Source organism: Numida meleagris, chromosome 1, assembly GCF_002078875.1.
Source record: "Numida meleagris isolate 19003 breed g44 Domestic line chromosome 1, NumMel1.0, whole genome shotgun sequence".
Lineage (NCBI taxonomy): Eukaryota > Metazoa > Chordata > Aves > Galliformes > Numididae > Numida > Numida meleagris.
Genome location: NC_034409.1, coordinates 64,742,938 through 64,770,553, shown reverse-complemented (window position 1 = coordinate 64,770,553; position 27,616 = coordinate 64,742,938). Strand labels below are relative to the sequence as shown.

Sequence of the window (27,616 nt, the reverse complement as noted above, 5' to 3'; positions counted from 1 at the left end):
GTGTCTATTTGTGCAGAGTCAATGCTTCAGCGCTATATAAGACTGCGTATAGTGGTATGTTTCAAGGCAGAATTTATTACTCCTGAATTTACAGGCAGTCAGATACAGACACAAAATTCCAATGGTGGGCCACTTCTCAAACCGGACTCACTCCCAGAACAAACGAGTATCTGTAGGCATGGAGATTTAGAGAAGCAAGTTTTAAGTAACTGCTCCAGGTACAAGCTGAACTGTATCTAGTGCAACTCTGATCTAAGCTACAAGAAAGCTCTGCTCAAAAAGCCTATAGCCAAGCACATATTTACCAAACACATAAATTGTTATTTCTTAGCGTAGACAAGTCAGTTTTCTATTTCCTTTTGGTGCTCTGGTTTCACAGAAATGTTCCTAGGCTCTTTATTGCCTATACAGAAGTAAAAGGTGGGTTATGCGGGTAATACACTGCCAGAGAATGCCTTTACAAGGAACTTCTTGGGATCAGATGCAACTCATATATCCATGTTTAGTATACAGGAAAGTCACTCCGTTACTGGTAGGAATCTCCTCTTGAGTTCAACACAGTAAAGGAGAACTGAGCTTTTTGCCTGGAAAGAATCCGTAGAGCTCTGCAGTATTAACACACAAAAAGGAGCAAAAACCTTTGATGTAATTATTACCAGTAGGTGGTACGCATTAACTACTGTTTTCAAACCAGCTGGTTATCCAGCAGCTTTAGAAACAATAAAAACCTCAAGACTTGAGACCCCCCCCCCCAAAAAAAAAAAAAAAAAGTAAAAAAGTAAAAGTAAAAAAATCATTAACAAATCTTAAGCATTCATGATAAATTGCAACTATAAACAGCCATTCATNATTAACAAATCTTAAGCATTCATGATAAATTGCAACTATAAACAGCCATTCATGCTGGGAATAATTAGCAACATACCTCAATATTATTGAATGCCCTTATTTGCCCCCCCCTGACTTAAAAAAAAAAAAAAAAAGTAAAAAAGTAAAAGTAAAAAAATCATTAACAAATCTTAAGCATTCATGATAAATTGCAACTATAAACAGCCATTCATGCTGGGAATAATTAGCAACATACCTCAATATTATTGAATGCCAATGAAGTCAAGAATATTCTTCATGGAAGAACAATACAGAGGAAGTAGCCGAGTTGTATTTAAAAAGGAGGTAGGGGTAATTTTGTTAATTGCAGAAAAAAATGCCAGATATAAATAGAATAGGCTCACAGTTTGCAGTATTTCTTCAAAACCAGGACCTGTACAGATTAAAATACAGAAATAAAGTCCTCTAAAGCTTTTAGGAGAGAACAGGGTGTTTGTTGCCCATTTAACTAAAATAAATAACAAGGCATTGTTACTCTGAAGTGGAACTTGTTTGAATAATTAATTGGAGTTCACTCATCCATAAGCATCTGCTAAGATTTAGATAGACGTCTAAGATAAGTATACAGAATGTGCACCACACATTTATATGGGCAGATAAACAAGGTAGCCTGCACAGTTTGTGTTCAGTACAACAGCACCATTACTCCATTAGTAGCTTAGACTGCCGATCCCCCTACTTGTAATACCAACAAACACAAGTTTTATTAAGTATGCTCTATTAAATACAATCACTTATTACTAAAGTTGTCATCATAGTGTTTCATTGTCCCCACTCCCCCTTAACAATATACTGCTGCTTTTATTTATTGAAAATGGCAGAAGATTTATTTTTTCAAATGACACTGAAAAAAAAATGAAGAAAATTCAATGCAAGGATGTAGACCCCTCAATCTGTAGCAACTTAAAAGCCTTCAAGAACCTGACTTTTAACTGTCTCAGGCCACCTACGAGCTTCTGGAAGAGTCAGGAATTGTAATTCAGGCCTCTTCACATTTATGCTTCTGCAGCTATAATTTATCTGACAAATGTAAACTCCAGGAGAAAAAAAATAAAAATCCTAGCAATATACAAATTCCTGTGTGAAGACAGGAACATTTTTAATGAAGTAGAAAAGGCTAAAGGTTCGGTACATTTTTCTTCTATGCTTGGAAAGAAGCAGGATGTCATGTTAGTATCACAACAGGATGATGAAGCACTTTCCAGTCCATTAGTAACTAAGGAGGATGCTAAACAACATCTACAAGAAAGAAACATTTTTAAAATTAGTACACTCAGATAACCCACAGACATATATTTGAAATATACTTAGCAGATGGATTTCTCTGGACTACCTACATCCAATCCTAATACAATTTATGTATCCAATTCTAATACAATTTTATATGACTGGAAGAAAGCTAAAAGTCTACCTATATTCCAGAAGAATAGCCTTGATCCAACACTAAAAAGAAAACCTATCATGCTTGGCTGAATTTCAGTCCTGGAGAAAATGATGGGAGAAAGTCAATAAACAAATAATAGGCAATAGCTATGTTCTTGTCATACAAGAATACACTGACATAAAAATAAACCAAATCTGATTTCATTGTGGTTTATACAACCAGATTTAAATTGAATATTATTTACTTCCATATCACATTTGATTCAGTGCCCTGTGATACTCCAGTTGAGCAAACATCACTTTTTTAAAAAAAAGAGTCTTTCTAAAAAAAGCATAAGCATAGAAGACTATGTTTAAAATCTGTTTTCTAAGAGACATTCAAAGACTATTGCATTAGAATAACTTCAATAATTTAAAAGCAAGAATTCTACTCAGAAGAACCATGAACTAAAGCCAGTATCTTTTACTAGAAGTCAAGTATTCTCAGATTATCTAGAAGAGCATCATCCTGCTACTACACACCATATAAACAGTTCACAGATGGAAGTTCCTGTGTATTAAAGCAATCTTTCTCAGAGACTTTGTTTACATGAACAGGCAGGGCGGCCCACTAGGAAAGGCTCTGGAGGGTGTTGAGGACCCCATTCCCATCCTTCACAGGTTTGCGGAAGAAGGAATGTCTCAGAGCAGCCACAAGGTGCTTTTATGGCCCAAGCACCTCTCTGAAGCTGGAGCATATTAGCCACACTTCTGGAATGCATCTTCTGGTCCTGTCTCATTGGAAAGGAATCTGCTCATAGACTACAGGACATGCTCTGATGCCAGTCACAGCACAAAGTGTTCGGGAGAAAGGAAGGGCTGGGGGAGGGAGGAAACAAACAAAACAAGCTTGCTTCAAAATCCACTCCTGATGTTAACTGACATGCTAACAGTGATGCATCCAAAACCCTCAGAAGAATCAATCACTGGAAGCTGAACTCAATTTCAAACTGAAAGCCTAATTATTAGTCAACTGCTAAGGAGATGTACTTAATTGAAATAGCTACTCAAATAAGAAGAAGATCTCCATTTCTGACTGTCTCAAAACCAATGCTGAAAGGCTTTCTGGAAGAAATAAATAGCTTTGATTGACTAAAGCTAAGGTTAGCAGAAGTCATGGGACCTAACGGGACAAATAACAATGTCAAAATGAGGGAACTAGAGCATGATTTATAAATTACATGTAGATCAGATTATACAAACCAAAGGACCCTCTCTAGTTCTAAATGACATGAAGTTATTAAAGCTCTCTTATAACTGGTACTAAACAGCTACAGATCCAATTGATTTTGATAGCCGTGCAAACCACTGAATGCCACATGAGAATAAGAGCAAAGATGAAAACTACCATTGACTTTGTCCAAGCTGTGTTTTATAGAGTATTGTAGTAAGAAAATAAGATATTTCCTACTGAACTATGAAGTATTAGATATTCAAAGCATAATACCATACAAGCCTTTGGCATTTTTTAAAAGTTTTTGCTTTTGTAACATTATAACTAAAAGTTAAGCAAACTAACACCTTTTGGGCATTTTTTATCACTATAAATTTGAAAGCCTAAATAATGCATTTCATTAAAAAAAAATGCTGCATCATAAAGTATCTCTACTAGCCATGACTTTATGTATTTACTCACATACTTTTTTTTTCAGATTCTATTATATGATTAGTATGTGAGTTTGGAAGATAACCATGATTCAGAATAGCAGGGAACTAAAAATTGAGTGAACTCCTCCGTTTAGTGTTATAGTGCTGTTACAAAGCATATATTACAAATAAATGAATATGACTTATCAGCATTCCTAACAATCACAAATGAAGTATATAAGTATTACGAGAAAGAAAGACATGACATTAATGGAATAACAAAACAATACCAGCTTCTTAGACTTCTCTCCCTGAAAAACAAAGCCAAATCAAAAGACAACAAAAACTTAAGAGTGACGATCTCTACTGCTAACTATGATGCCTCATTTTTATTGGTGAAATGTCTCTGGTCATAAACAAATAATTTTGGCAGGAAACTCATGAGCCCGTAATGTCCTCAGTGTCCCCACTTAGAAAAACATCTTGCCAAATGAAATTGGGTTAGCAGCAGCCTATAAGAAGAGACATTCCAAACTGCTGAAGGAAGGAATTTTTTTCAGGACAACTCAAAGCATAATGTTTTCTAATCATGTAATATGACTTGTCCATTCCTATAACAGCATACAAAACATACATAATTTTTGTACAACACACCTCAAAGTTAAAGTTTTTACTTATGTACAAACATACACTGATTTTCTTTGACAAAGTGAAAGAACACAAATCAACATGCTTAAGCACAAAAACATCCTGTTATGAGGGAGTCTTTGGAAAATTATCCTGTATGAAAGATTTGGGGAGCTCTTTTGCCAGTGAGGGTAAACAGTTCTGAAATCCATAGATGAAGGGAATCACTTTTTGGGGGCAGAGGGGAGGAACAACACTTTCATCAGGAGTTAATTTGAGGAACAAAAAACTGACGTAGAGAAAGCCACAGTAAAATTCTGACAAGTTTTTCTAGCATCCAAGGAATTCAGCTAATGCGTGCTCACACTTCAGAAGAATCTTTAACATTTGTCCACCCTTAAAAATAGCTATTGTTACAGCCAGCAAACAAGAGATCCACAGAGTTTTAATCAACGCAATATGTATGCTATAAAGAATGGTAGAAATTGGCACATGCCTTAAAAATGTGCATCTGCCATATGCACTTCATCATAAACAAGCAGGCATACACACATTTCAGCCCCTGGAATGACTACTTGTCTTTGCAAAACCCAACAAAATAAAGATCCAGAGGAACAGCCTCTACACATTGCAAGACCCGAGTGGAAATTATTTCACTTTTTGAACTATGAAATGATCGTCCCAGTTTATCCCTATATTAGGAAGACAATGTTCTGCTGCGGACTGTCTTAAGTGCTATGAAACTTTAAACAAAGCCTCTTGAGCTTGGTGTACTTGTAATGGGAGGGAAGAGCTTTGGTCTTAACACTGGCAGAGAGCATACATTTTAACAACAGCGTATATTAAACAAGTGAGCAATTTAAGGTCAGATGAGGTATGTGTTGCCCAAGGAGCCACATCAGGATACTGAGGTCAGAGTATGGTACAGGTAAGATAAACCTACATCTGCAGAATCCCCCTCTGAGATTTTTATGATGTTAACACTTTTTCAATAACAATATTAGAGTCAATTAGTTCTTCCATTCAAATTCCTATGTGACTCAGTTAATCCTTGAGAGTAAACAAGGAATTGCATGATATGAGAGGAGCCATTTCCTTCAGGTGTGGTTTCTGAAGTTGTAAACTGATCTGGAAATCATGATTTTTATCAGAAAATTTAAACAATTTTGGAAGATGTATTTCACAATGAAGGCATTTTAGAGCCTGTAGTGCCAAACAAAATCTAACTAGAAACACTAAATAGCTACCATGGCAGAAGTGAAGGATTAAAGTCTAGGTAAAACTACAAGAAAGACATAAAAATGGCTCCTGCTTCCCCTGTATATCTTTCTCCTTATCTCTGCAAATCACATCTGTTTACTATCCTAACAAATAAATTTTAACTCTGGCAGCTTTCTCCCTCTAGAGCTAGGACAGACATAGGAAGGCAGGCTGTACTCAGCCATGCCTCAGTGACATGTCAGCTGAGTTCTAAACGCAGAAGAATCTTTTGCAGATTGAAGAAGAAGTAACAGTTTGGATTTTTAAGACTAAGGCTGACTTTGCAGTTCTGGAAGTCAGTAAAAAACTTCTGACTTGTAAACTGATCGGATTTGGTCTGGAAGTCACTGAGAAAAAAATAAATGCAGTGCTCCCAGCACGTCAGCTTGACAGGGTCACTTTGATTTTCTGACCACAATTCTACTTTAAGACTAACCTTTCAGCAGCTGCTCAATTTCAGTCATCAATCCTACTACTGTTGAAAAGCAATAGCAAAATAGCATGTTGACTTTAACAGAAACAGGATGACGCTCTGGATAGCGCTTGTCTTATAAGTGATGGTCTTATGACAAACAAAAATCATCATAAAAAAACTTCACATGAATTAGACAAGCATAAAATATCACTGACCTGCAGTTTTGGGGCAATCAAAATCCTTGGTGGAACAAGGGAGGCAGAAGGCACTGCTGAGGCCAGTCTGGATCAGAAGTACACTCCCAGCACAGCTGTGCCCAAGCCTGTTCCAAGACAGAGCAATGAGTTCCCTTTTCACATCCTTCCTCTACAATACTCACAAAATCTGTCCTCCAAAAGGTAAACTAGAAATCTTGTGAATTCTGGATCATTAACACCATAATGTGACGCCTGTAGGGAGCTTGGCTGTTTCCATATGAAACAAAATGTGATTTATCATTATTTCCTTTAAGAAAAGATTGAGATGTGTAAAACTGGGAACTTTACTGGGATACTTCGTGAGAACTAAGAAACTTAATGAAGTAAGCATACGGAAAACTCAGTGGCTGCACTTTTTCTGTCTAACAGGTAGCACTACATTACCTATTTCTAAACTTAAGCAGTTTCCTAGATGTTCTGTGGCCCTTTCAGTTTAAAATCTGCTTTTTCTAGTTGTGATGCATAACAAGCAAGAAATTACAAGAGTTTGGGGGCTGACTCTTGGTTTTCATTCTGATTTGATCATTTCTGGTAACATCCCTGTGGTTTGTCTGCAATCTTAAAGAAAAATAAATGTGCAATTGCGTTAGATGTGTACTGTCTATGCTCTGGAGCTACTCATGATCAGACTCCAAGTCAGCTGACAGTCACAGAACACTTCGCTTATCAAACTAAGACTATTCTACTCTGCTCCCTAGTTATTCTGAAAATGTCTTTTTGACCCCTTTAAATGGAGCAGCAATTTCATAATGTAATTCATCTGGAGGTAATGCTGCTAAAACTCCCTACTGCGTTGCCCACTGGAAAACTGAAATTCTGAGATACTAGCAAACTTAAAAGAGGAAACAGTACAAAAAGATAATCAATTCTTATGCAATTTCTAAATTGAAAACTCATAGAATCACACGATGGTTTTGGCTGAGAGGGACCCAATTCTATCCCCTGCCACGGGCAGGGTTGCCACTCACTAGATCAGGCTGCCCAGGGCCCCATCCAACCTGGCCCTGAGCACCTCCAGAGATGGGACATCCACAGCTTCTCTGGGCAGCCTGTGCCAGAGCATCAACACCCTCTTAGTAAAGAACTTCTTCCTAACTTAAATATTTATTCTTTTAGTTTAAAGCCATTCCCTCTTGTTCTATCACTATTGAGGGAGGTGATTGCCTCCTTCTACCCTGCCCTCGTGAGGCCCCACCTGCAGTACTGCCTCCAGGCCTGGGGCCCCCAGCACAAGAAAGACACGGAGCTGTTGGATCGGGTCCAGAGGAGGGCCACCAAGATGCTCAATGAGCTGGAGCACCTCTCCCATAAAGAAAGGCTGAGGGAGCTGGGCTTGTTCAGGTGGGAGAAGAAAAGACTCCAGGAAGACCTCACTGCATTCTTCCAGTATTTAAAGGGAGTTTCTAAAAAAAGTCGGAGACTGACTTTCACTGCAACATTTCAGCACAAAACATTTTTTTCCAACACAGCATGCTAAAATGGATGCCTTTCACCTGTTTGGATTAACTGTTTTAGAAAATCCAGTCAGTAACAGTCTCTGGCCTGTTCGGTTCCTGCCTTGTGGCACAACTTTTTCAAATTGTTTTGCTCTATCAGGAACAAAGAGACGCTTCTCACCCCACATACTGAGCTGTCACTGCTATATCAATAGTTCTGAGCAGTTACAGTTTTCTATACCCTAATTAAACCTCCATATAGAGACTGAGCTAATTAAAAAGCCGACAAATGAAGTACGAAACAAACTGGCTGTAACTGCGTGTTTGCACGAAGCAGATACCTGCTGATGAATGTGTTTCTGTTATTCTTTTCCCTCCTGCTTCTTTCAGCCACAAAGGCAACAGCTGTGGGCACATGAAGCATCCACAGCAATTCAAGATTCAGATGTTAAATCCTGATGTATTTTTTCTTCACAGTCGTAAGCTCCATTAATGTCTCTGCAATATGCTCTGCGGTGGTATATACCTGGAGCTTCTCTCTATTTCTGCATTCCACAATCCTACTGCTACTTTTATATTTTTTTTACTACTATCATTCTCACTATATGCATGAGAATAAACTCATTTATAAGTTTCTCATGGGAGTCTATGTGCAAGGACTCCTCACAGAAAAATAAGGTCCAGTGAATGGTTCAGTAATAAATTACACATTGCCTTCAAGGAAAGAAAGAAAAGAAAGAAAAAAAAAGCATATTTCTGGGAACATGCTGTGTTTTCCACTTTTCACTTCTAAGACAGAAAGATGCAAGACCTTTTCTGTACAAAAACAAACAAACAAGCAAACAGAGAAAAACAACCCACCAAAAAAACACAGTGTTTTTGATCACATTACAGCTCAGTAAGTTTAATGCAAATGGCTCCTTTTCAGTTCTTAGCAACAAGATAAACTTTCAATGTTACACAATCAATTCAATTTTGAGACAGACGAACTCCTCCTAAATTTCAGACCAAGAAAAATATTCCACGGCTTTTGTTTTAATTCCAGTGGAAATGACTGCTTCTAAGTTAGTAACTCTAGCCCTGAAATGCTTGCATTCTATTGCACCTATCAAAACAAACCCATAGTAAGAACTCAAAAGCAATACGGGCCATGCTAAACTGTAACAATTTCCACGGCCCAAACTGAGAAAAAATTCAAAAGGTACATAAATATAATTATTAATAGTAATTTGGATCATAAAAATCACTTCAAAATGATTTTATCCATATACAGGATGTTACAAAAATACTTACTTATAGTCTGTAGCAGAACTATGTCTGAACCCTTATCTTAGACTATAAGCATCTTACCCTGACAAAACTACACTTAGTAAAATTATGCACTTAGTAAGCATGGTGCATTTAATCAGAAAAATTGACCATAACAATTTAAACATAATTTTAAGCTTTGGACTCAAGTTTACTAAAAAAAAAAAAAAACCGCAACCCTTTAAGATATTAACTGCAAGTTTTCCAGGGACAGTTCTACTGAGAGATGCCAGAGTGTTCTATCTAGAATGACACACTGCAATACACTAATAAATACTTATTCTCTACTTGGAAATTCTCTGGGACTATTTTAAAGGTGCAAAAGTCTATCAGAATTTGCAAGCAAACTCAAATAGCTATATTATGACTTGTCTATTCTGGCTGATAGATTTTAGTGCTCAGCACCTCTTCATATAAATTACATCTTGCAATTACAGTACCTTGAACTTTCAAGATGTATTAAAAATGGCTTTTGTGGCTCCATCATAATTGCAATGAGAATGAACTTAAAAAACTGAATGATCTTCAAGTAAGTTTACTCAAATAAAAAATAGTTCATCAAAACTGGGTATTTATTAATGCAAATATTAGTTTCTCTCTGGATGGTCTTGCAGTTTTAGAATCTGATCTGTTTAGCCATGGGTCCACAAGATTTAATGATAGGGAACTTGCAAGAATCCCCAGGAGGGAACAGGGGAAGAGCAGAGCTTATTCTTTTGATGGTAAATCATCTTTTTTTAGCTTAAGATGAATGTAGAATCTCCTCGAGTGTTTTCCTGAATCCAAACCACAGCAACCTACACAGCTGCAAACAGCTGTGTAGTTTCCTGAAAAGGTTAGATTCTGACAACTTTAGAACATTTTAACTGGGAACTGAGTATTTCCCATAGCACAAGAATTTATGAATGAATTTTGACTTTTTATTTTCTAATTTATGTCACTGAAACATTCTGGATGCAACATAACTTCGACTTGAAAATACTAAACGTAATAGTACTAGCCTGGAAGAAACTTAATAATTGTTCATTTATGTGTAAATCTAATAAATCCCCCATCTAAAAGATACTAATATGAGGTGTCATATAACTAGCAGCTGAACATTGTAACAGATAAAACACAAGCAGACATTAAAAATACAAAACACTAAAAACCACCTTCTCACTTCCCATAATGATTCAAATTGCGGATATACAGAGATACAAGACTCATTGGGGAAAAAATAATCTATTGTCTGCTTCATATTTACTGTTCAGGCATAAAGACTTTGTAGAACATGCCTACAAATGATAAATGAAGGAGGTGTGATTTTGAGAGGTAGGAGAATTGCAGATGACAAGGAACATGCTCAGCTGGAGTCTTCCTTCATCTCTAAAATGATGGAAGAAACTTCAAGTCTCTCTTTTTTTTTTTTTAATAGAACTGGCATTAAACTTGACATTAAACTTGAAGGACCCTGGCGTGAGGGTAAGACTTTATAGCTAAACACAAACATCTTACGTACTATCCAGAAAGACCTTCCTATCATTCAGTATCAATGTATCTCACATGTTCACTTGCGATAAGAACATATGACTTCGTGCTTTACTGCAGAGCAACTAAAATGATTGTAAATTTGAACACTAGTTTATCTCAGTGTGTCTCATTTGGGAATTCTCAGTAGGATATTTCTCACTAAGTGAGCAGAATGAGCATCAGGGACCCCTAGCAGAAATGGGTTAAGGTGTCCCTTCTTCTCCCAAGCTTTAAAAGTGACTGGCTCACCAATCAATTTCAAAGTTCATTCCAAGTCTGTTTTTTCTACTTCATTGTCAGTAAAATCTTTGCATCTGACATGCTGGTATTGTTTGTTTCCAGAGCTCAGTTTCTTTCAGACACTTTGGGGAAAAATACATCACTTGCAATTTCTGCCATTTTTGAATATAGGATGTTTGTTTCTAGATTGTGGGAAAGCTAATAGGAAACACAAGTTCAATTGCTTTTTCTAATTTGCTGCAACCTCTTTGCCACATCATAAAACAACAATTTTTTTCCTAAGAAATAAAAAATAAAATAAAATAAAAATATAGGAATTAAGTAGTGGCTTTTTCTTTTTTTCTTTTTTTTTTTGTTTATTGTGATCAAGCTCCTAGGATGTGAGTATACAACATCTTTTTTCTTGAATTACAGGAAATGGTATGTATGTGTCTTAAATCCTAAATATTAGTAGAAAAACAACAATAACAAAACGGTGTTGTTGTTAGGTTTGTTGTTGTTGCTGCTGGGGAACATCTGAACTGGTGGAACAACAGAAATCGTGAAGGTACATACTGCTCATCTTGTATGCTATTCCAGGCAGGGCACTGGCTAGACTTTTACTGTTAGTAGAATTGCGCTTTGAAAATTAACAGTGATCATTCTAAGTGTTTTTTAATAAGCCTTCTGACCCCTAGGTCCAAACTCATTAGGAGAAGCAAGACAGACTTTCTGTAAATTAGATGGTGAATGAGAATTTGAATGAAGTATTTGCACCATTGAATATGCTTCACTGTATCCACATACAAATAACAAATCTTAAATGCTTCCTTTTTGCTTTAGTCTATAAGCAGAACCAATGGTGACTATTTTAGGTTCTCATTCTGAGCATTAAGAGCTAGGAATGGTTTTAAAAGTACAGACTACCTTCTTTGATCAAAGCACTTCTCAAATCAGAGATGAAAATTTAGGTGAGAAAAAAAATTAATGCACCCAGTGGTACTGCGGCAATGGTACTTGCCTGGAGTGTGAGAGTTCCTTAGAATATTTTATTACAGGTGGGTTTTTTTGGTTTTGTTTTGTTTTTAAAAAAAGCCCGGTTTGTATAAATAGATCAATGGCAGTGAATAAAAACTGCTTACACTCCCTAAGAGAACTGTAATCACCAGGAATGCAGGAGACAGATTTTAAAGTCCTTCTTCTGATTCTGGATAGGAATTTGAACACGTTTTTACGAAATCTTAAACAAATACTCCTCGATTACAAGATTATTTAGTTATTCTAGGATTATACTCTGCTTTATTTTTAAAACTCTGGCAAAGGATATCTGGAAGTACGGATTTTTCTTCCAATACCTAAAGTGGGAGAAAAGCTTCAGCTCTCAGTTACTCCACCAGGTACTGTTGATTACTGCCCAATTCCATTACTTTCATTAGAAATACATATATTTTTTTTTACTTCTGAGATTATTAATAATTTCCTCTGTATATAGTCTTCAATTTTTAAATGTAAATCATGGAAATTAAAGTCTAGTACAGACCACAGTTAAATATGTATTTTGTGATTTTGTTACAAATACCTAAAAATAATTAAAAAAAAATCTTTATATTGGGATTTAGGATATAAATACCCTCCACAAGCGTTAAGTCTTGCAACTCAGATTTTGCTGAACTTTGCTAAGCATTAAGTTAAAGGTTTAAATACACAGAAAAAATTCTATTTTCTGGAAGAAGTTTTATATGAGAGGAGCAGAATTCAGCCTAAAATTGGAAGTTAAAACACTTACATATCAAGAAGATATATGCCATTCAAGATCCCTTGCCCCTTGTCATTAACACCATAATTACTCAAGAATTAAAGACAGAATTTTTAAAGCTCCCATAGGGCAGTCTGAGCCATATGAAGACACTATTTTTGTGCTTTAATATTTGCATTAGCGTGAAACATAGAGGCCTTTATCGTGTACTAGTCCCTTAATAGTTATACATTCAAAAGAAAAGCTGCATCCCAAAGTTTGTATAAAACAGATGTTAAAGGAATAGATGTTTTATGTGGTTAATTGCTTACAAGAAGAAATGAAAATCAACTCATCAGTTTACTGTGCAGTAATGAAATGTTGTTTTGGGAGTTCCACAAGCCAAAGTACACTATTTACCCAAGAATCACTCAACTCAATTTTTAAGGATTCTGAACATACTTTTAGTGCTATTAAGAAGATGTTTATTTATATGGATAATGGACCTATATGGATATATATATGGATATGGACCGATACGGATAATTGGTCCTATAAACTTGTAAGCCTAGATGCCCCTGATTTCATTCCCGCACTGACCACAAGCTATGCTCACCAGGCTTTGTGTTGTCCCAGCTTTCTCTGGGACCATCGCTCTTTGGGACAGTGTTTAACCACCTGTTAAGTCACTTCTGTGGCTAAGTTAAAGGTCTCTGTAAAGAACTAACCCTGTCCTGCTGACCTTATAGCTAAAGGAGTAACAAAATCCTTCATGCCACCATGAGGGATGTGCACTTACAGAGTCTGTTGGAAATCTGAGAAGCTGTGGAGTTTTTCACATCCAACGTGACTTGAGTACTAACAGTATTTTATCACGGATCAATTTTCTAATTTCTGCTAAAAAAAAACCATACTTCTTCACAGTCAACATAATAAAATTCCAATCATTGAGCATAAGAATTTGCGCCCAAAATCAGTTCACCATTTTCCATTACACCATGCAAAGAGAACACTAAGTAAGTGGGATTATACTGTAGCTGTCTTCCTTCTGTCATAAATAAATACCTTAGAGTATCTCATTGAGGAATGTATCTATGTTCAAAGATGATAAAAACATCCCATTTAGCTGAAAAGCCTGTTCTAGTTTTGTTAGTTTTGTTGTGGTTTTAGACTTCTAATTGGACAGTTCATGTGCCGTGGAAGCTGTCAGAGTAGCTGATGTAAAATTTACAATGCACTTCCTAAAGATTTGGTGAAAAATAGGCTTTAAGAGACAGGTCTTGTTTGGAAAACATTAATCCTTAAGCCAAAAAGAGAATAATTCTGCAGGGATGGAAACCTCAGCAAGTATTAGAAATCCTGTGCCATATGGTGCAAACAGCTGGCACCTGCTTCACCCAGTGGTTTCCAACTGTGCTTTTTGGATCAAAACATTATGGTTGTACACAGAGTGCAGACAGTATTGTACTCTCAATTCCACCTTATTGTCAGCAGTTAAACTGCATGAAAAAAGCTAAAAAATAAAGTAAGTGTTTTTTTGATGTTCATTTTCTCCACAAGCAGTTTTGACTGGTCTGACACCAGGCCATACAAACCAACCTCTACAGAACTGGGAGTGGAATAAGAAGTGACCTCATCCGGTCAGTGATGTGCAGCTTTGTGAAAACTTCCAGTGTAATTCAAAATCAATCCTCCACTAATGCTCACTGCAGAATTTGCTTACTTGGTTAATGATTTATTTCTATTACATATATTCTTCATAACAGAGCTTTAGACGTGCAAACAATGTTCACTCAGTAAGAAGCACAGAGCTGACTCATTTGTGACCACCAGGTCTGAAAACATCATGTAAGCTTCTGCTCACTAGGAGGATGAGCTAACTCTTTTTGTTTCCCCTCTACACCTGTAGACCTTTAAGGCCAGGGTAATGAAAACACAAGCATTCCAGCACAGAGGAGGGGCCAGCACAGGCTTGGTACTGGAAGGAACAAAACCATGCAGTTGTACAAGTTGCAGGGAAGGCCAGTCACACACAGACCCCACAGCATGTCAAGGAAAGGAGGTGCCTTATTTTTAAATTGCACTGGTTTCATCCAAACAGCTCCAGTGAGGAAGATGAGAGGGCAGCATGCAAAGATAGAGAAAGCAAGCAACTTTTTGAGAGGCATTTTAGACAGGCGTCACTACTGCATTTGCCATAATGTTCACCTGCAACCACAAGCTTTCATATTAAATGCTAGTTCTAGGAAAATAATTCATAAAGAACATGTGTTTACTTTGAATCATTTATTCTAACAGATGACACTTTCTTTCAAACATGCTATTATTCAGTGTTTCAATAAGCTGATCAACAAATGTGTTAATTTCATATTGAAATGTCAAAAATGATGTTGTTTAGACAGGGATTGGTCTGTTCACTCACGGATGAGTAACTGCTTCATTTGAGTTTTATGTGGGTGTTCACACGAAAGAAATTTAAGATGTGCCCTCCATGTGCAGAGCAATTCAGAAATATCTCTGTATATATACATGTAGACAACAAGCACAACAGTAATAACAGAAAAGGAAGAGAAAACCTCATGAATAAGATTAACTCATTTAGAGTGGATATTCAAGAATTCCTTCTTTTGTAAGTTTTCTCAATTTCATTTAGTTCTGGGAAGTGATGGAGGAAGTCTCAGAAAATAAATGGCCTTGTTTAATATTCAGATAAAACTTAATTTATCTAATGCCTTAAGGAACATGCACAACAAATTATCTCATTCCTCTCAAGATGTTTGTTTTTGTATTACTAACAGAAATAAAAGTTCTAGACAGTATATTCTTCAACATGGGCAGCACTCTGACTCTGGTTATCACAGCTGCCACCTACATGTGTGAAAGTGTTAATGGAGTTAAGATCAAGTAATGGAAAAAGGAGAGCAGGGGCATTTTTTTCACTTTGCCAAGGGTTTAATTTGAATTTAGACAATTTGCATCCTGAGTGAAACATTCAGTGCTGCAGCAACTGAGTTTGAACAAGCTGCTGTTCTCTTCATAGAGGTGGCTGAGCTTCCTGTGCTTTGAAGCCTCTCACTTTCTCATTTCACTTGCCCTAACTTGACTGCAGCAGTGTCTGAAATAGGCTTGAGTCTTCCTTCTGTTACTGGGAAATCTCCACTCCGCTCCAATTCTGACACTGAATTTACTGAGGTGAAAAAATAATGTTATCATTTTCCAGATCACATTCACAGCTCACCTGCCCTGGCTCACCATGACACAGAGGCAAGAATGAGCATCAGGATCACAATAAGACAACTTTGCTATGACAAAGAAAGGAGTAAAAACATCAGGAAGGAGAAAATGACGACCAGAAGAAGGTATCGTCAGCCCTTCTTCAGAATTAATCTCTGTTCTCCTGTACTATGGACCATATACAGGGGTTAAAACTGCATAAATCAGCCTTTCCATGACACAGGGACTACCTGCACATCCTTCTGCAGAAACTAAAGTACATTTGCCAGTTGTGAGAAAGCTATGTTCACATATCACACCGCTGCCCAAAAGGAACAGCAGAACCATTCCTTTAAAATCACCTGTGAAAGTCACAGCCTTGATCGTGCATGCCCAAGGGCAAGCACTCTTAGACTTTTCTTGGGCAGGAGTTTCAATACGTATGAAACGATAAAATACTCGGTTGTGTTGTTACACCATTAGTAACTCCAGCTAGTGATCTCAGTATCAATTTCAAATACTAACGTAACAATAGCCACAGAAGGTCAGAATAAAGTTCTTTTCAGACAGTAACATCTGTCTTGTCAGTGAGCAGTAGCAGGAAACTACCAAAAAAACACACAAACCAAACAAAATCCGCTCACAGAGATAGGTAGGGACATCCCCCAAACACACTTCCAGCCATTAACAACTTATAAGTCGGGGACTTTGGAGACAAGTTGTGTCTGTATATTTATTCTTAAATACATTTGCCTCTACTAAGCATTCTCTTGAACTGTAGAAAACGTATGTTCAAATTCTTTCTCTGCCTCATTTTTTACAGCCATGTAAATCCATTGTGTCTATTATATCCACAAACAAGTATGCTGAAGCAGTACTTACTGAAGCATTTATACAGAGCAAAAGTTTCAACAAAATAGAATAAAAAGTCGGACTAAACAAACATAAATGTATTCAAGGTATATAAACAGTAAAATAAATGGGAACAGGGTAGGTATGTAAGTAACTTGGATGCTAAAAAAGTCTCCTATTTACCAGTAGGCTAACTAAAGATATTCTCAAGTGCACACTGAAACAGCCTTTAGAGAGCACTTGTGGAGCTGAACAAAATTGGAAGCACAAAAGTGAGCTTGGCCCTTTGGTGCTCGCTTCACATCTGTCAGACTTCCCTGCAGCAGAGGAGTGCCGTAAGCCTTACCCAAGCCCCATTCAGCACAGAACTTTAAGCTCTTCACCAATCAATTTAAGGAGTAAAAACCCTCGTGCACACAAAAAGTACGTCTGCCTAAGTGCGGGCAGGACTAAAGGGTTAGTGAGTGACAAGAGCTTGGAAACCTTTCGATGATGAACACTAGAGGAGTGAAAAACAGTTATTTTCAGCAAGTTGCCTCAGAAGCATTTAAAGGGGCACAGGGAGGAAAAGGGGGGGGGTTATGCAGAGAGGGGGGGAACCCCTTCCTTTTCTTCACATTCCTGACACAAAAGGATGGCAACCTGAAAACAAAGCTAAAATGAACTCCCTCAGATGCGGAGCTAGATAATGTCTTTTCTTTTCCTCTACGTTTTGCTTGTTTCGTTTTTTTCTTTTTCCTCAAGCTCCCAGCTGTTTAGCGCGCGGCGGGGGCTGACAAAGCAGGAGGGGCTGAGGAGCAGACGTTTGCGGACCACACCAGGAGGCGGGAGAAGCTGCCCGGAGAAAGTTTGTCCGGACTTATGGGGATGGAGGGGGCGCCAGGGGCGGGCCGCCCGTCGGAGAAGCGGCGAAGCTCAGCCCCTCCTCCCACCCTCCGCCCTCGCAGCCGTAAGTAGCGGCCGCGCCGGGCGGTGACGCCGGAGGGGCTGCGGCCCGGCGGCTTACAAAGGCGCGTAGGTGGCGGGGAACAGCGCTGGGAGCGGTATGAGTGAGGTGAAGCTGGCCGTGCTGGGCGGCAGCGGGGTCGGCAAGTCGGGTAAGGGGGAGGAGTGGAGTGGAGTGGATTGGAGGGGTGGGCTCGGTACTCCCAGCCCCGCTTCGCTTCGGGCTGCCAGGCGCCGGCGGGGCTCCGCTCACCTGCTGCTTGCTTGCTTCCTTCCCGCAGCGCTGGCGGTGCGGTTCCTGACCCGGCGCTTCATCGGGGAGTACGCGTCCAATGCCGGTGAGCAGCGCCGGGCTCCGGGAACGAGAAGCGGGCGGCCGTCGGGGCGCGGCGCCGACGGGGCGGCGGAACGGTGCCTGACGTAGCGGAGGGGGAAGAAATGTAGTTGCACACAACTTTGCGGAAATAAGTTTTAGCTTATTTATCAGCGAGGGCTGGCGGCCAAACGTCGACTCCGAAGGCCGGGGAAGGCGAACCGGGTATCTGCGCGGGGATCGCCTCCAACTTCAGTCTGGTGACATGCTTGTCGTGAGGCGGCTGTGAAGGGCTTATGAGAGAGAGATAACCGGGCTGTGAGCAAGCTGAGGTAGATTATTGTAAGCTCCATCAGAGAGAAGATAGCAGAGAGGAAAGAAATAGATTAAAAAAAAAATCACAACACTTCTATTAGTATCTCCTTACCCGCTCTAGAGAGGTGAAACACTGTTTATCAGGCACTGCTGGTTAATCAAAGTGTGATGCAAAGTCCCTTGCAGGATTGCACTGCTTTGATAGCTTAGTGACAAGTCTTGCCATGCTGAGGATAGAAGTTCTCATTCATATCAGAATAAACACACTTAAGACACTCCTAAGATCTTGGAAGATGGCAAAACGGGATTTGAACTTTCACAGCTTGGGGAGAAGTAGTAGAAGTATTGAACTGATACACAGACGCGGTTGGAAGTGTGTTATTCCAGTTGTGTGGCATGAGAAGGCCCAGAGTTTAACAAGCCAAGTGTATTACAATCTGTCTTGTTTTCTCTGCTAAAGCATTCTTTTTTCCAGACTTGTTCTAAACAAAAATCAGAGTAGCAGACTACGATCCACAAAGAAGTTAAAGTAAGAAGCTGAATTTCAGTTATACATCTAAAATAACTTAGTCTGAAAGTAGGGTTACAGCTGCATAAAAGTGTTCTACCACTATAGTTACTTATGCAAACAGACATAAAAAGCTTTTAATGTCCCAAATGACTCATCTAAGCCTAAGCTTTTACATGCAGATATGTAGTGTTCTCCATGTGTGTTCACCCACAACTCTGAACAAGTTTCCTTGTCTCACCTCTGAGACTGTAAGTCTCAGAAAAGTCAAGTAAACACCTCTAAAACATTTTGTATTTGTGAACAAATGCTGGAAGATAAGTTCAGCTCAATTTCTAGAGGGGCAAAAGGGAGATAAAAATGAAGAAAAGGGGTGATGGAATATGCACTGCACTGCAGAACTGAATAGTGGGGTCTGAGTAATAATAATAAAAATTTAATAATGGAAATCACCAAAGAGCTGTAGTTTTGATCCCTGGGATGTTTGGGGATCATAGTTCATCATCAGTTTAGCTTTTAGGAGTGCAAGAAGAATGCTTGACATGAACATAATGCTGAACCAAAGATGCTTTGTTCCATTGCCCTTAACCATACCCTCCTTATATGCATTTTGAAGCGTATTTTCAGTAGGGCCAACACTGGTTCTTGTCTTTATAGCTCGGTAGCTCTGAGGAGTTGCACTGTAGAAAACCTGTTGATGACCAGTGCTACAAACACAAGCTGGTTATATTCTCTAAGAACAAAATACTGTTTAAAACAGTGGTGAAGGTCTGGCTGCAGTAAGGTTCTCAGAGCTGCTGTGCTGTTGGAGAGTCTTAAATCTGAGAGCTGACACTACAGAAATGATTTAGGATTTAGGCTGAGGACATTACCCTGTAAATATTGATCTGATGCTACACAGTTTAAGAACTACTAAAGTGCCAAATTTCATGGTAAATCAACAGTATTCGTGAATAGTTTCATATGGAGAATCAGCAATTGCACTTAGGCTGGCTTACTACTTTTATAATCCTGAACCTTGAAAACAAGGAGAGTAATCATCATCATTTAGCTGTTTCTGGGCACTGTTTTTCTTTTTTGCCTTCGTTTGGGAGAAGAAAACTAGGGTCTAAAAGTATTAATCACTCCGTTGCTCCCCTGGGAACGCCACAGTGAAATGGTGTTGGTTGGCCTATAGCAATGGGCAGCTAGGGTGGTGCAAAATGAAATAGGATTATTTCCTGCTAAAAAACAAACAACAAAACTGTTGAGGAAATATACAGTACCAAAGGAACTAAAAGTCTCTTCAGTATTACCTTTCCTTCATCACATTTTCTTCACCACCATTCCCAGTCACTCTAATGCTGCTTCTTATTGAATGTGATGTATTTTTTTTTTTTTTTAAGAATGCATCTACACTAAACGCTTATGTCTGGATGGAAGGCAGATACACTTGGAAATTTATGACCCTTGTTCACAGGTAAGAATTTTAGGGAACAAAAAAAACCTATTCCTCATTCTACCTGTGTGAGGTTAATAAGGGTTACAAGCATTCTTTCTGTACTAGGAGCTTATTCTTGCTCTTTCTATTTTGCAAGACTGAAACTCTATATTTGCTGTGGTTCAGGAAGTGTGTACCTTCCCATTTAATGGAAGAAACCCTTCAATCCTTTAATTTTTTCTGTAAATACATCTGCATTTTGGAATGTTTATTAGGAATTAAATCTTTCCCACTTCCATATTGCATAGTTAAATGCTGCAAACAATTATAGGAGTATTAAAAAAAATTCTTAAATTCCCTACACAGATGGATTTTTTTTTTTTTAATAAAGCAAATGGTATATTAAATGGCTGTGGAAACTGTCAAAGTAGATAGGCCTGGAAATGAAACTTACATTTACAGAACAGATCCAAGGAAAGCCATAATACAGGCATCTACATGTTGGCAGCTGAACTTTGATCACAATAAACCACCCTGAAATGAAGATTCTTTTTTGTACTCATTTCTTTCCTTCTGTTTCTGATATGCATAAACGTTGATAACATGTAACGCAAGTAGATCGAGGTAGGTCTGTCTCTGTGAGTTCACAAGGATCCCTCTTGGACAGTGTTCTTGCCTTGTACTGACCAGAATAATGAATGCTAAAGCCAAAGCACTGGAAATTTGGCTCAGACTTGAAATCAGTGGCTTAAAATCTTAACACAGTGAGCACATAAAATAAACTTACAAACAAATCTGTCTTCTTAAAGACAAGCAACAGCAAAGCAGATCCTAAAATAGCCACTGTGCCTTGTTAATATATTCAGTGGAGCCCTCCCTTGTCATTACAATCCCTCTTCAAAGCTACTTTTCTGTAGACTTGTTTCCACCTATCTCAAACTTCTTTCCTAAGCCCACCTATAACTTCTGCTTACTGTCATATTAAATCCTGTGGCATGTGAACAACTTTTTAAGAGCGTACTTGAAACAGTGGCAGCAGTAGCTTGCTAGGTCAAAGCAGACTAGACTACTTGATGGGTATAGAGTTTGGTTGCTTCTCCTTAGGATCATTTTTTGCTTTCAGAGAGACCAGAGATGAACTGTGTTGAGGGCAATTCCTCTTGCTGATCCTCTTCTAGCTCTTGTTCCAGTTCTTCCTTAGTAACAAGGCTTAACACTCCCTGTTCACTACCTCCTGCATCTTTCTTTCATGATTTCTTAACACCTTTAGAGAAGTAAGTAGGTAGTGAGCAGGAGAGGAGGTGGTAGTCTTTTTGTCAGTATGAACTACTGATATTAGAAAGAGATGGATGGCATATGGAATTCCTATATGCTTTGGGAAATGGGGAAGAAAAACAGGTCCTGAGAGGAGGCCAAGCTGGGGAAGGAAAATTCACATTTGTTTCTGCTTCCTGAAATCTTCTTGTTCTCTGAGACTATCTAGCTAAACCGCTGCTTTGCAGAGTTCTCTGTCCCTTCATCTGGCAAACAGCCATCACACACAAGTCACCTTTCCTGCCCCTGAACCTGATGCACTACCAGCATTCAGTTACTATCCATCATACAGAGTAAGTTGCATTTATGATGCTGTCTTGGTGCCGAGCTTATCACAGCAACCAGGGTGGGATACTGATGAAGGTTATACACTGCTAAGAGCACAATGTTGAGCTTAAGCAGTCTTTCAAGTTACTGTCCAGAGTGTTTTCCATAAAGCATGCTGTCTGGTCTAGGCTGGTGAACTGCCACTATTCTACCCATCTTGCGTCATATGGCCCTTGTTGACAGTAGCCACCTACAGTGGTAAGCTAATTTACATATTTTTGAAATTACCTTCCCAAGCTTAATGGGACAGTTTGCAGCTGTTGCTTTCTAGAAATTATGACAGTGACACTTCCTTGGGGTGAAGTGACCCAAATACTAACTCTCAGTTTCACCACTTCTGTCACTTGTGGAATTTAAGTCTGTGCCATCTTGAAAGGAAAGTTTCCAAGCCCTATGGAAATCTATCCTTTAGGTAGATACTGCTTCAGACTTGAACAATACAAAGATGAAACAAGAGAAATGTCTTGGAACAAAGGACTTTTAACAAATAAATTAAGTTCATTGTGGTCAGGCAACTAGGAGCAAATGAAACAGTGCCATAACCACAAATACCGATGGCCCGCATTTAATTCTCCTGTAACTACAGAATATTCAACATATGTCTGCTGAAAACAGTGTCTGTAGAGATAATGCAATTTCACTGTTTAAACAAAGCATAGGTGTTTCGTTATTAATTCCTTAGTGCTCCAAAATGCAGTCTGTAGTGATGGTTATTCAATGGATTTTTGGAGCAGGACTTACCTGAAGTCAATGCAAGCATCCATATGTATTCGTATCTTTTGCAATGAAAGATACAATATTTTCACATTCACATGGATAAAGAAAATACTCAAGAGTGATAACAGTAATGATATTTTTACATGTGAATTTGAACTTCTTTCACCTGCAGCAGGGGAAGCTCTCCCTCACAGACGAGCTCCACTGGGCTGATGGATTCATCATTGTTTATGACATCAGTGACAGAGCATCATTTGCATTTGCAAAAGCATTGCTATACAGGATCCAAGAATCTCACATAGGAGCTTGTAAAAAGTAAGTGGCATTATTTTTGTTTCTCTCAGCAAAGTGGACAAAAAAAAACAAACCTGAGAATGTTTCTGTAAGCTCTGGGAATCCAAGTAACAATTAAAATGCATCAGCATCCTCCCAGCAGAACACCAGCAATATGATATATTAAGGTGAACCGTTATAAATTATAACCCATTTCACTCTGTCCAAAGCTAAGAGAACAATGGTCTTCATTCTCTTTTCTTACAGCAGTATGTTTTAAATAACCGCCATAAATTTGTCTCTTGTGACTTAGATGAGTAAAAACCTGGCATAGTCATCATGTAATTTTGCTCCCCCACTACAGTTCCCATTAACGTTGGGGATGCGCCTATAAGGGATTCAAAGAAAGCATTTCCCACAGCAAACAAATTTAACACCATGAATTTCTCCTAAGCTGCATTTAGCTGTGACCCCCAACATCATTTGTGCACGAGTGACCATACAGAAAGTAGGTTCTTAGAATGAAAGTTGAAAGTCTGAGTACATGTGTTGGTGTGTATTTCTGTATTGGTTCACTGAGGTGCTTTCTAAAAAAATTAGAATGAAATCCTTTTATTACCAGAAATGGGAAAAAAAACAACACTTTCTCTGTTGTTTTGCTGCTGAGCTTCCTTAAACACGGTTTCTCTGGAAAGAATAATTTTAACAAAAACTTGGAATTAGGATTCCCATGTCTTCTTTTGAGTTACACCATTCACACTGATGTTAGGTGCATCTCTTTGACTCTATTCTGTTACCTAGAAATGGGGGAAAATATTCAACTTGCTTATTCATGAACTGCAGGAATTGACAATATCCTCATCAGCATAGAGTATGAAAACCACAGTGAATGAAAAGTACATGAAATTATTGAATAGAGGAACTAAAATGAAAACTTCCAGATTGATGTCATAAGAATACTTTGCATGGAGAATCGTTTATGTTTGTCTATGGTCAATAGAAAGCCCTAACACTGCTTGGAAAAGTTAAGAGGCTGGCTTTTTTGGTGTATGTGGTTGGGTGGGTTTTCTTTGTTTGTTTGTTGTGGGTTTTTTTTTTGTTTGTTTTTATAAAATGCCTCTTAACATACATACATTGTATACAGACTATATATAGCATAGAATGCTACTCAGTATTTTAACATATCTTTCTTGATTTTAGAATGGTTGAGTCAACAGTGTTTTTGGTTGGTAACAAACAGGATTTATGCCACATGAGAGAAGTTGGCTGGGATGAAGGACAAAAACTGGCAATGGATAACAAGTGCCAATTCTGTGAATTGTCTGCTGCAGAACATTATCAGGAAGTTGTGGCAATGTTCACAAGAGTCCTGAGGAGTATCACCTCAAATCTCAAGGCAAAGGAAAAGAGAAGACCAAGTGGATCAAAATCAATGGCCAAGTTAATCAACAATGTGTTTGGAAAGAGAAGGAAATCTGTGTAAAAGATGGATAGTCCTGAAGTAGGAACAAGCTGAAATCGCGGAGCACAAGCAGTGCTTGGGATTCAGTCAACCTCCTCTGAAGGTCAATGTCTGGAGGAGCAAGATGGTATAAACCAAAGGTGGAAGATAACATGATCAAGGGGACAGGCCTAAACCTAGGAGACCTGACCTCTGTCTCTGGTTCTACAGCAGACTTAATGTGCTAGGGCTATGTCACTTAATCTCTAAGCTGCTGCTTTCAACCATTATCTCATAAGTTCTTCATAGAAAGACAGTTTTACTATATATTTATTCAACACCAACATGATCATAGGTGGAGCTTCTAGGAGCAGCTGAGAATAAATTGTTATTTCCAATAAACTCAGTCTTGCTGACCAAACTCTTGAGAACTCTGAGATGTAGTTCTTCTGTACGAGAACTCTTTCACTAAAATAAAACGCTCTTACTGAATGCAAGGAAGAACAGTTCAGAACCTCTAACAGTTTAAAGGTGTTTGACACCTGCTGATATTCATAAGAATTAAATGCTTAGACATCAAATCTACAGAAGATATGTATCATCAAAGCTGCCTTGTGGAGACATCAGAAGTAGGGAAGCATATGAACAGAGCAGTATTGTCTCCAGTTTCAGTATCTTTTGGTTTTGAGTGATAAAAGAAAGTAGAGAGTACTGAGGAGGTTAGGAACTGAAAAAATGGTAGTGGATGAGCATTGGACAGTTTCAGTGAGATCTTTGTTCAGTGAAATCATTTTAAGGCTAGGACTAGGGTAACATCTTAGGCTGATCGCTTTCCCAGAGCAGTTTTCCTGGGTTGTAACATAGTTTCTTTAAAAGGTGGATATGTCAGTTCAAGTTCTTGATGTCTGCCTGCTGGTAGGAACCATGCTCCTAAATTGCATAGTTTTTTTCCTAGGGCCAGTGTTTTTACAACCAAGTCATTGCTATGGTATTGAAACCCTGCTTGAGAGAGTACTAAAGAATATGTTAGCTATGCTTTGAAATGTGGATATTAAACATCAGATGGGTCTAAATATGCTGTCAGTTGACATTTAGAGCTCTTGCTGTAGACCTACCTAAATAAGAGCTTACCCCTGCATGTTTGAAAGTGCTTTGCTCATACAGAAATTATAAAGGGAAGAGATTTGAAAGTGAACTACTGCCTCCTGCCCAGAGGACAGCTAAGATTCAGTCTTGGTGAGATGCTACATTGAAGCTTGCCTCTGTTCAGGAATGTTACCTGCATTTTAAACTATTAAGATTACTTTGTAAGTCAGGGCGGAACACTCATTTTAAGATGTCCACCTCCATAAGATGGCATATAAAAAGCTATACAATCTTAATGTTACTGTAAATAAAACTAAAGCATGTTTTAGTAAGTGTTAAACAGAGAGCCCTTGCTTTTTTTTTGAAGGAAAAAATATTTCTTTTATTTTAAAACTACAAATATTGGAATATAGTTCTCAGTCACAATACTACTTTATTTTTATTCAGAGGCTGCTCTATCATATCAGGAATACTGTATTTAAAATTGCATTGTCATTATCTATGAAACTGAACTTGAAGACTACTGATGCACACCTCTCAGCTTTTCAGCACACAGAATTCCAGAACAACTGCTAGACTGCTGGCAGGGCAGCTGTATCTTGCCAGCTCTAGCACTGTCTGATTTTTAAACCTCTTACTGTATTTCCTACTGTGATACTAAATAAACTAAATATAAGATGGATGTATTCATGCTTTTCTTTTCCTTTACTTTGTTATAAAGCTATGAAGCCATCTTTTTATTTTTCTTTTAATTATTACTTTTTTAGTTCCGTGTAGTTAAGTACTGTATAAATCTGGAATTTGAATTACAGAGGTAAATTTGGAAATCAGACATTTACACAGAAGAGGTTCTAGCTGCAGTTCCTGTACACAGTGAAGAAGCCTTCATGTACCTTTATATAGTAAACAGTAGAAAACTTTTTTTTTTAAAAAAAAAATATCCTTTTAAAAATACTCAAGACAACCACAGAAAAGTTAACTGGTTTTGATTTGCTGGTATTAACTGGAATATGATCTTACAGATAGGTGCAATCTGCAGCACGCCTCACTAGTTTTCTTATTATCCAGATGGGATAAGTATTGGAATGCAGAGTAGCTGTCTCCTGGCCCATGGGCCAGGTTGTACTCAACTGAAAACCATCTGAAACAGCTACAAGGTGCACTTAGGCTTAACAGTACCAAAATCCATTATAGACATAATTTGATGTTCTTAAGATTTGGATTTCAGTTGTCTTTTATCTCTGGTAAGTGCAGATAATCATGAGTGCAGAATTTAAGAAGGAATTCAGTTTCAAAGCAGTAAAGCACATGCATTCTTCTTCACTAACTGTATTAAAAGACTGCTTTACATGTTGCTAAGTGTTTTTGTAGCTAATGCATCAGTGGCTCAGCCACATTTGAAAAGGCAAACAACAACCCAGCTCGCAAAGGAAGCGCACGATGTATTTTGATGTTTGGCACTCATCCTTTTTAGTGGTATCACCTACAGCATATTGAACTCATTGAAGAGAGTTGAAGTGGAGATATTTGGGTAGCTGTGGATTGCTTCAGTATATGACCCCACCCTTTCTTGCCAAAAGATTTTCAAACTGCCGTACAGGAGTTAAGGTTTATTTTTGCCATGCTTGGAAGTTATTGTTCAGATGAACTTTCAACAGTTCTAGTAAAATTTTGCCTTAGAAAGGCATTCAGAATTTATGTGCTCTCTCACTGTCTTCAACTTCTTTCTTTTTTAAGCTTTAGAAACAGTGACATAAAAGCAAAGATTCTACTGAAGTGTAAATGTAATAGCCCCTGGCTCCCAATTGCTGTCTCTCAGAGTGCTTTCAGGTGTTTTTTGAAGCTCTTCCTCACTATAGTTTTGGAAGAAAACAATCAAGACAAACAACCTTAGTTTCTTTTCGTGCTGTCATGTCTGCATTAAACTCTTCCTTTCTGTAAATCTCACTATACTCACATTCACAACAGGGCAGAGGGCAAAATGTCACAAAACCTTCAAGTCTGATGTTGATGGAAGAAAGAGTAGTTGGGTACAGTAGAGCAACCAAACATACTGAAAAATACATTTAAATCAGGAATAGCCATAAAAGAGGTGGATCAGAAGTTTTGCAGCTGTGCTATACCCTGAAAGCAACTGCAGCTACCACAGGTTTCCTAGCCCAGTGCAAGCAGCTGACATCTGAAGCAATTATGAAAGGTAACCATTGAAACAAAACCCTTGTGAGT

General features: G+C 38.2%; 2 protein-coding genes across 8 annotated transcripts in view; one reads left to right on the top strand and one right to left on the bottom strand.

Annotated features, from left to right (window-relative positions):
- Positions 1-27,616, bottom strand: part of PIK3C2G (phosphatidylinositol-4-phosphate 3-kinase catalytic subunit type 2 gamma) — a 313,307-nt gene that overhangs the window by 273,073 nt on the left and 12,618 nt on the right. For 3 of the 5 annotated variants that reach the window (XR_002436670.1, XM_021390914.1, XM_021390924.1), the window contains exons 1-2: positions 17,930-18,321; positions 6,415-6,521 (exon numbers count right to left, since the gene is read on the bottom strand). The gene's annotated coding sequence lies outside the window, so the exon portion shown is untranslated. Of the gene's footprint in view, positions 1-6,414; positions 6,522-17,929; positions 18,322-27,616 lie in introns of those variants that run through there. The other 2 variants (XM_021390880.1, XM_021390901.1) reach the window with 2 other exon arrangements.
- Positions 17,276-26,076, top strand: RERGL (RERG like). Of its 3 annotated transcripts, none has more exons than XM_021390973.1 (5): positions 17,276-17,680; positions 17,958-18,014; positions 20,198-20,271; positions 22,763-22,905; positions 24,064-26,076. In XM_021390973.1, exons 1-5 carry the CDS (start codon positions 17,593-17,595, stop codon positions 24,344-24,346), a joined length of 645 nt encoding a protein of 214 aa, XP_021246648.1. In that variant the 5' UTR covers positions 17,276-17,592; the 3' UTR covers positions 24,347-26,076. The 3 variants fall into 3 exon arrangements, with proteins under 3 accessions (XP_021246648.1, XP_021246657.1, XP_021246665.1); XM_021390982.1 differs by lacking the exon at positions 17,276-17,680 and adding an exon at positions 17,687-17,828; XM_021390990.1 differs by lacking the exons at positions 17,276-17,680; positions 17,958-18,014 and adding an exon at positions 17,687-17,828.

Bases quoted from the DNA above. Each gene is read 5' to 3' on its own strand.
- RERGL (XM_021390973.1), top strand. From the start codon at position 17,593: ATGGGGATGGAGGGGGCGCCAGGGGCGGGCCGCCCGTCGGAGAAGCGG. The intron at 17,681-17,957 runs GTAAGTAGCGGC...TCCTTCCCGCAG, and splicing joins CACCCTCCGCCCTCGCAGCC to CGCTGGCGGTGCGGTTCCTG. The intron at 22,906-24,063 runs GTAAGTGGCATT...TCTTGATTTTAG, and splicing joins CACATAGGAGCTTGTAAAAA to AATGGTTGAGTCAACAGTGT.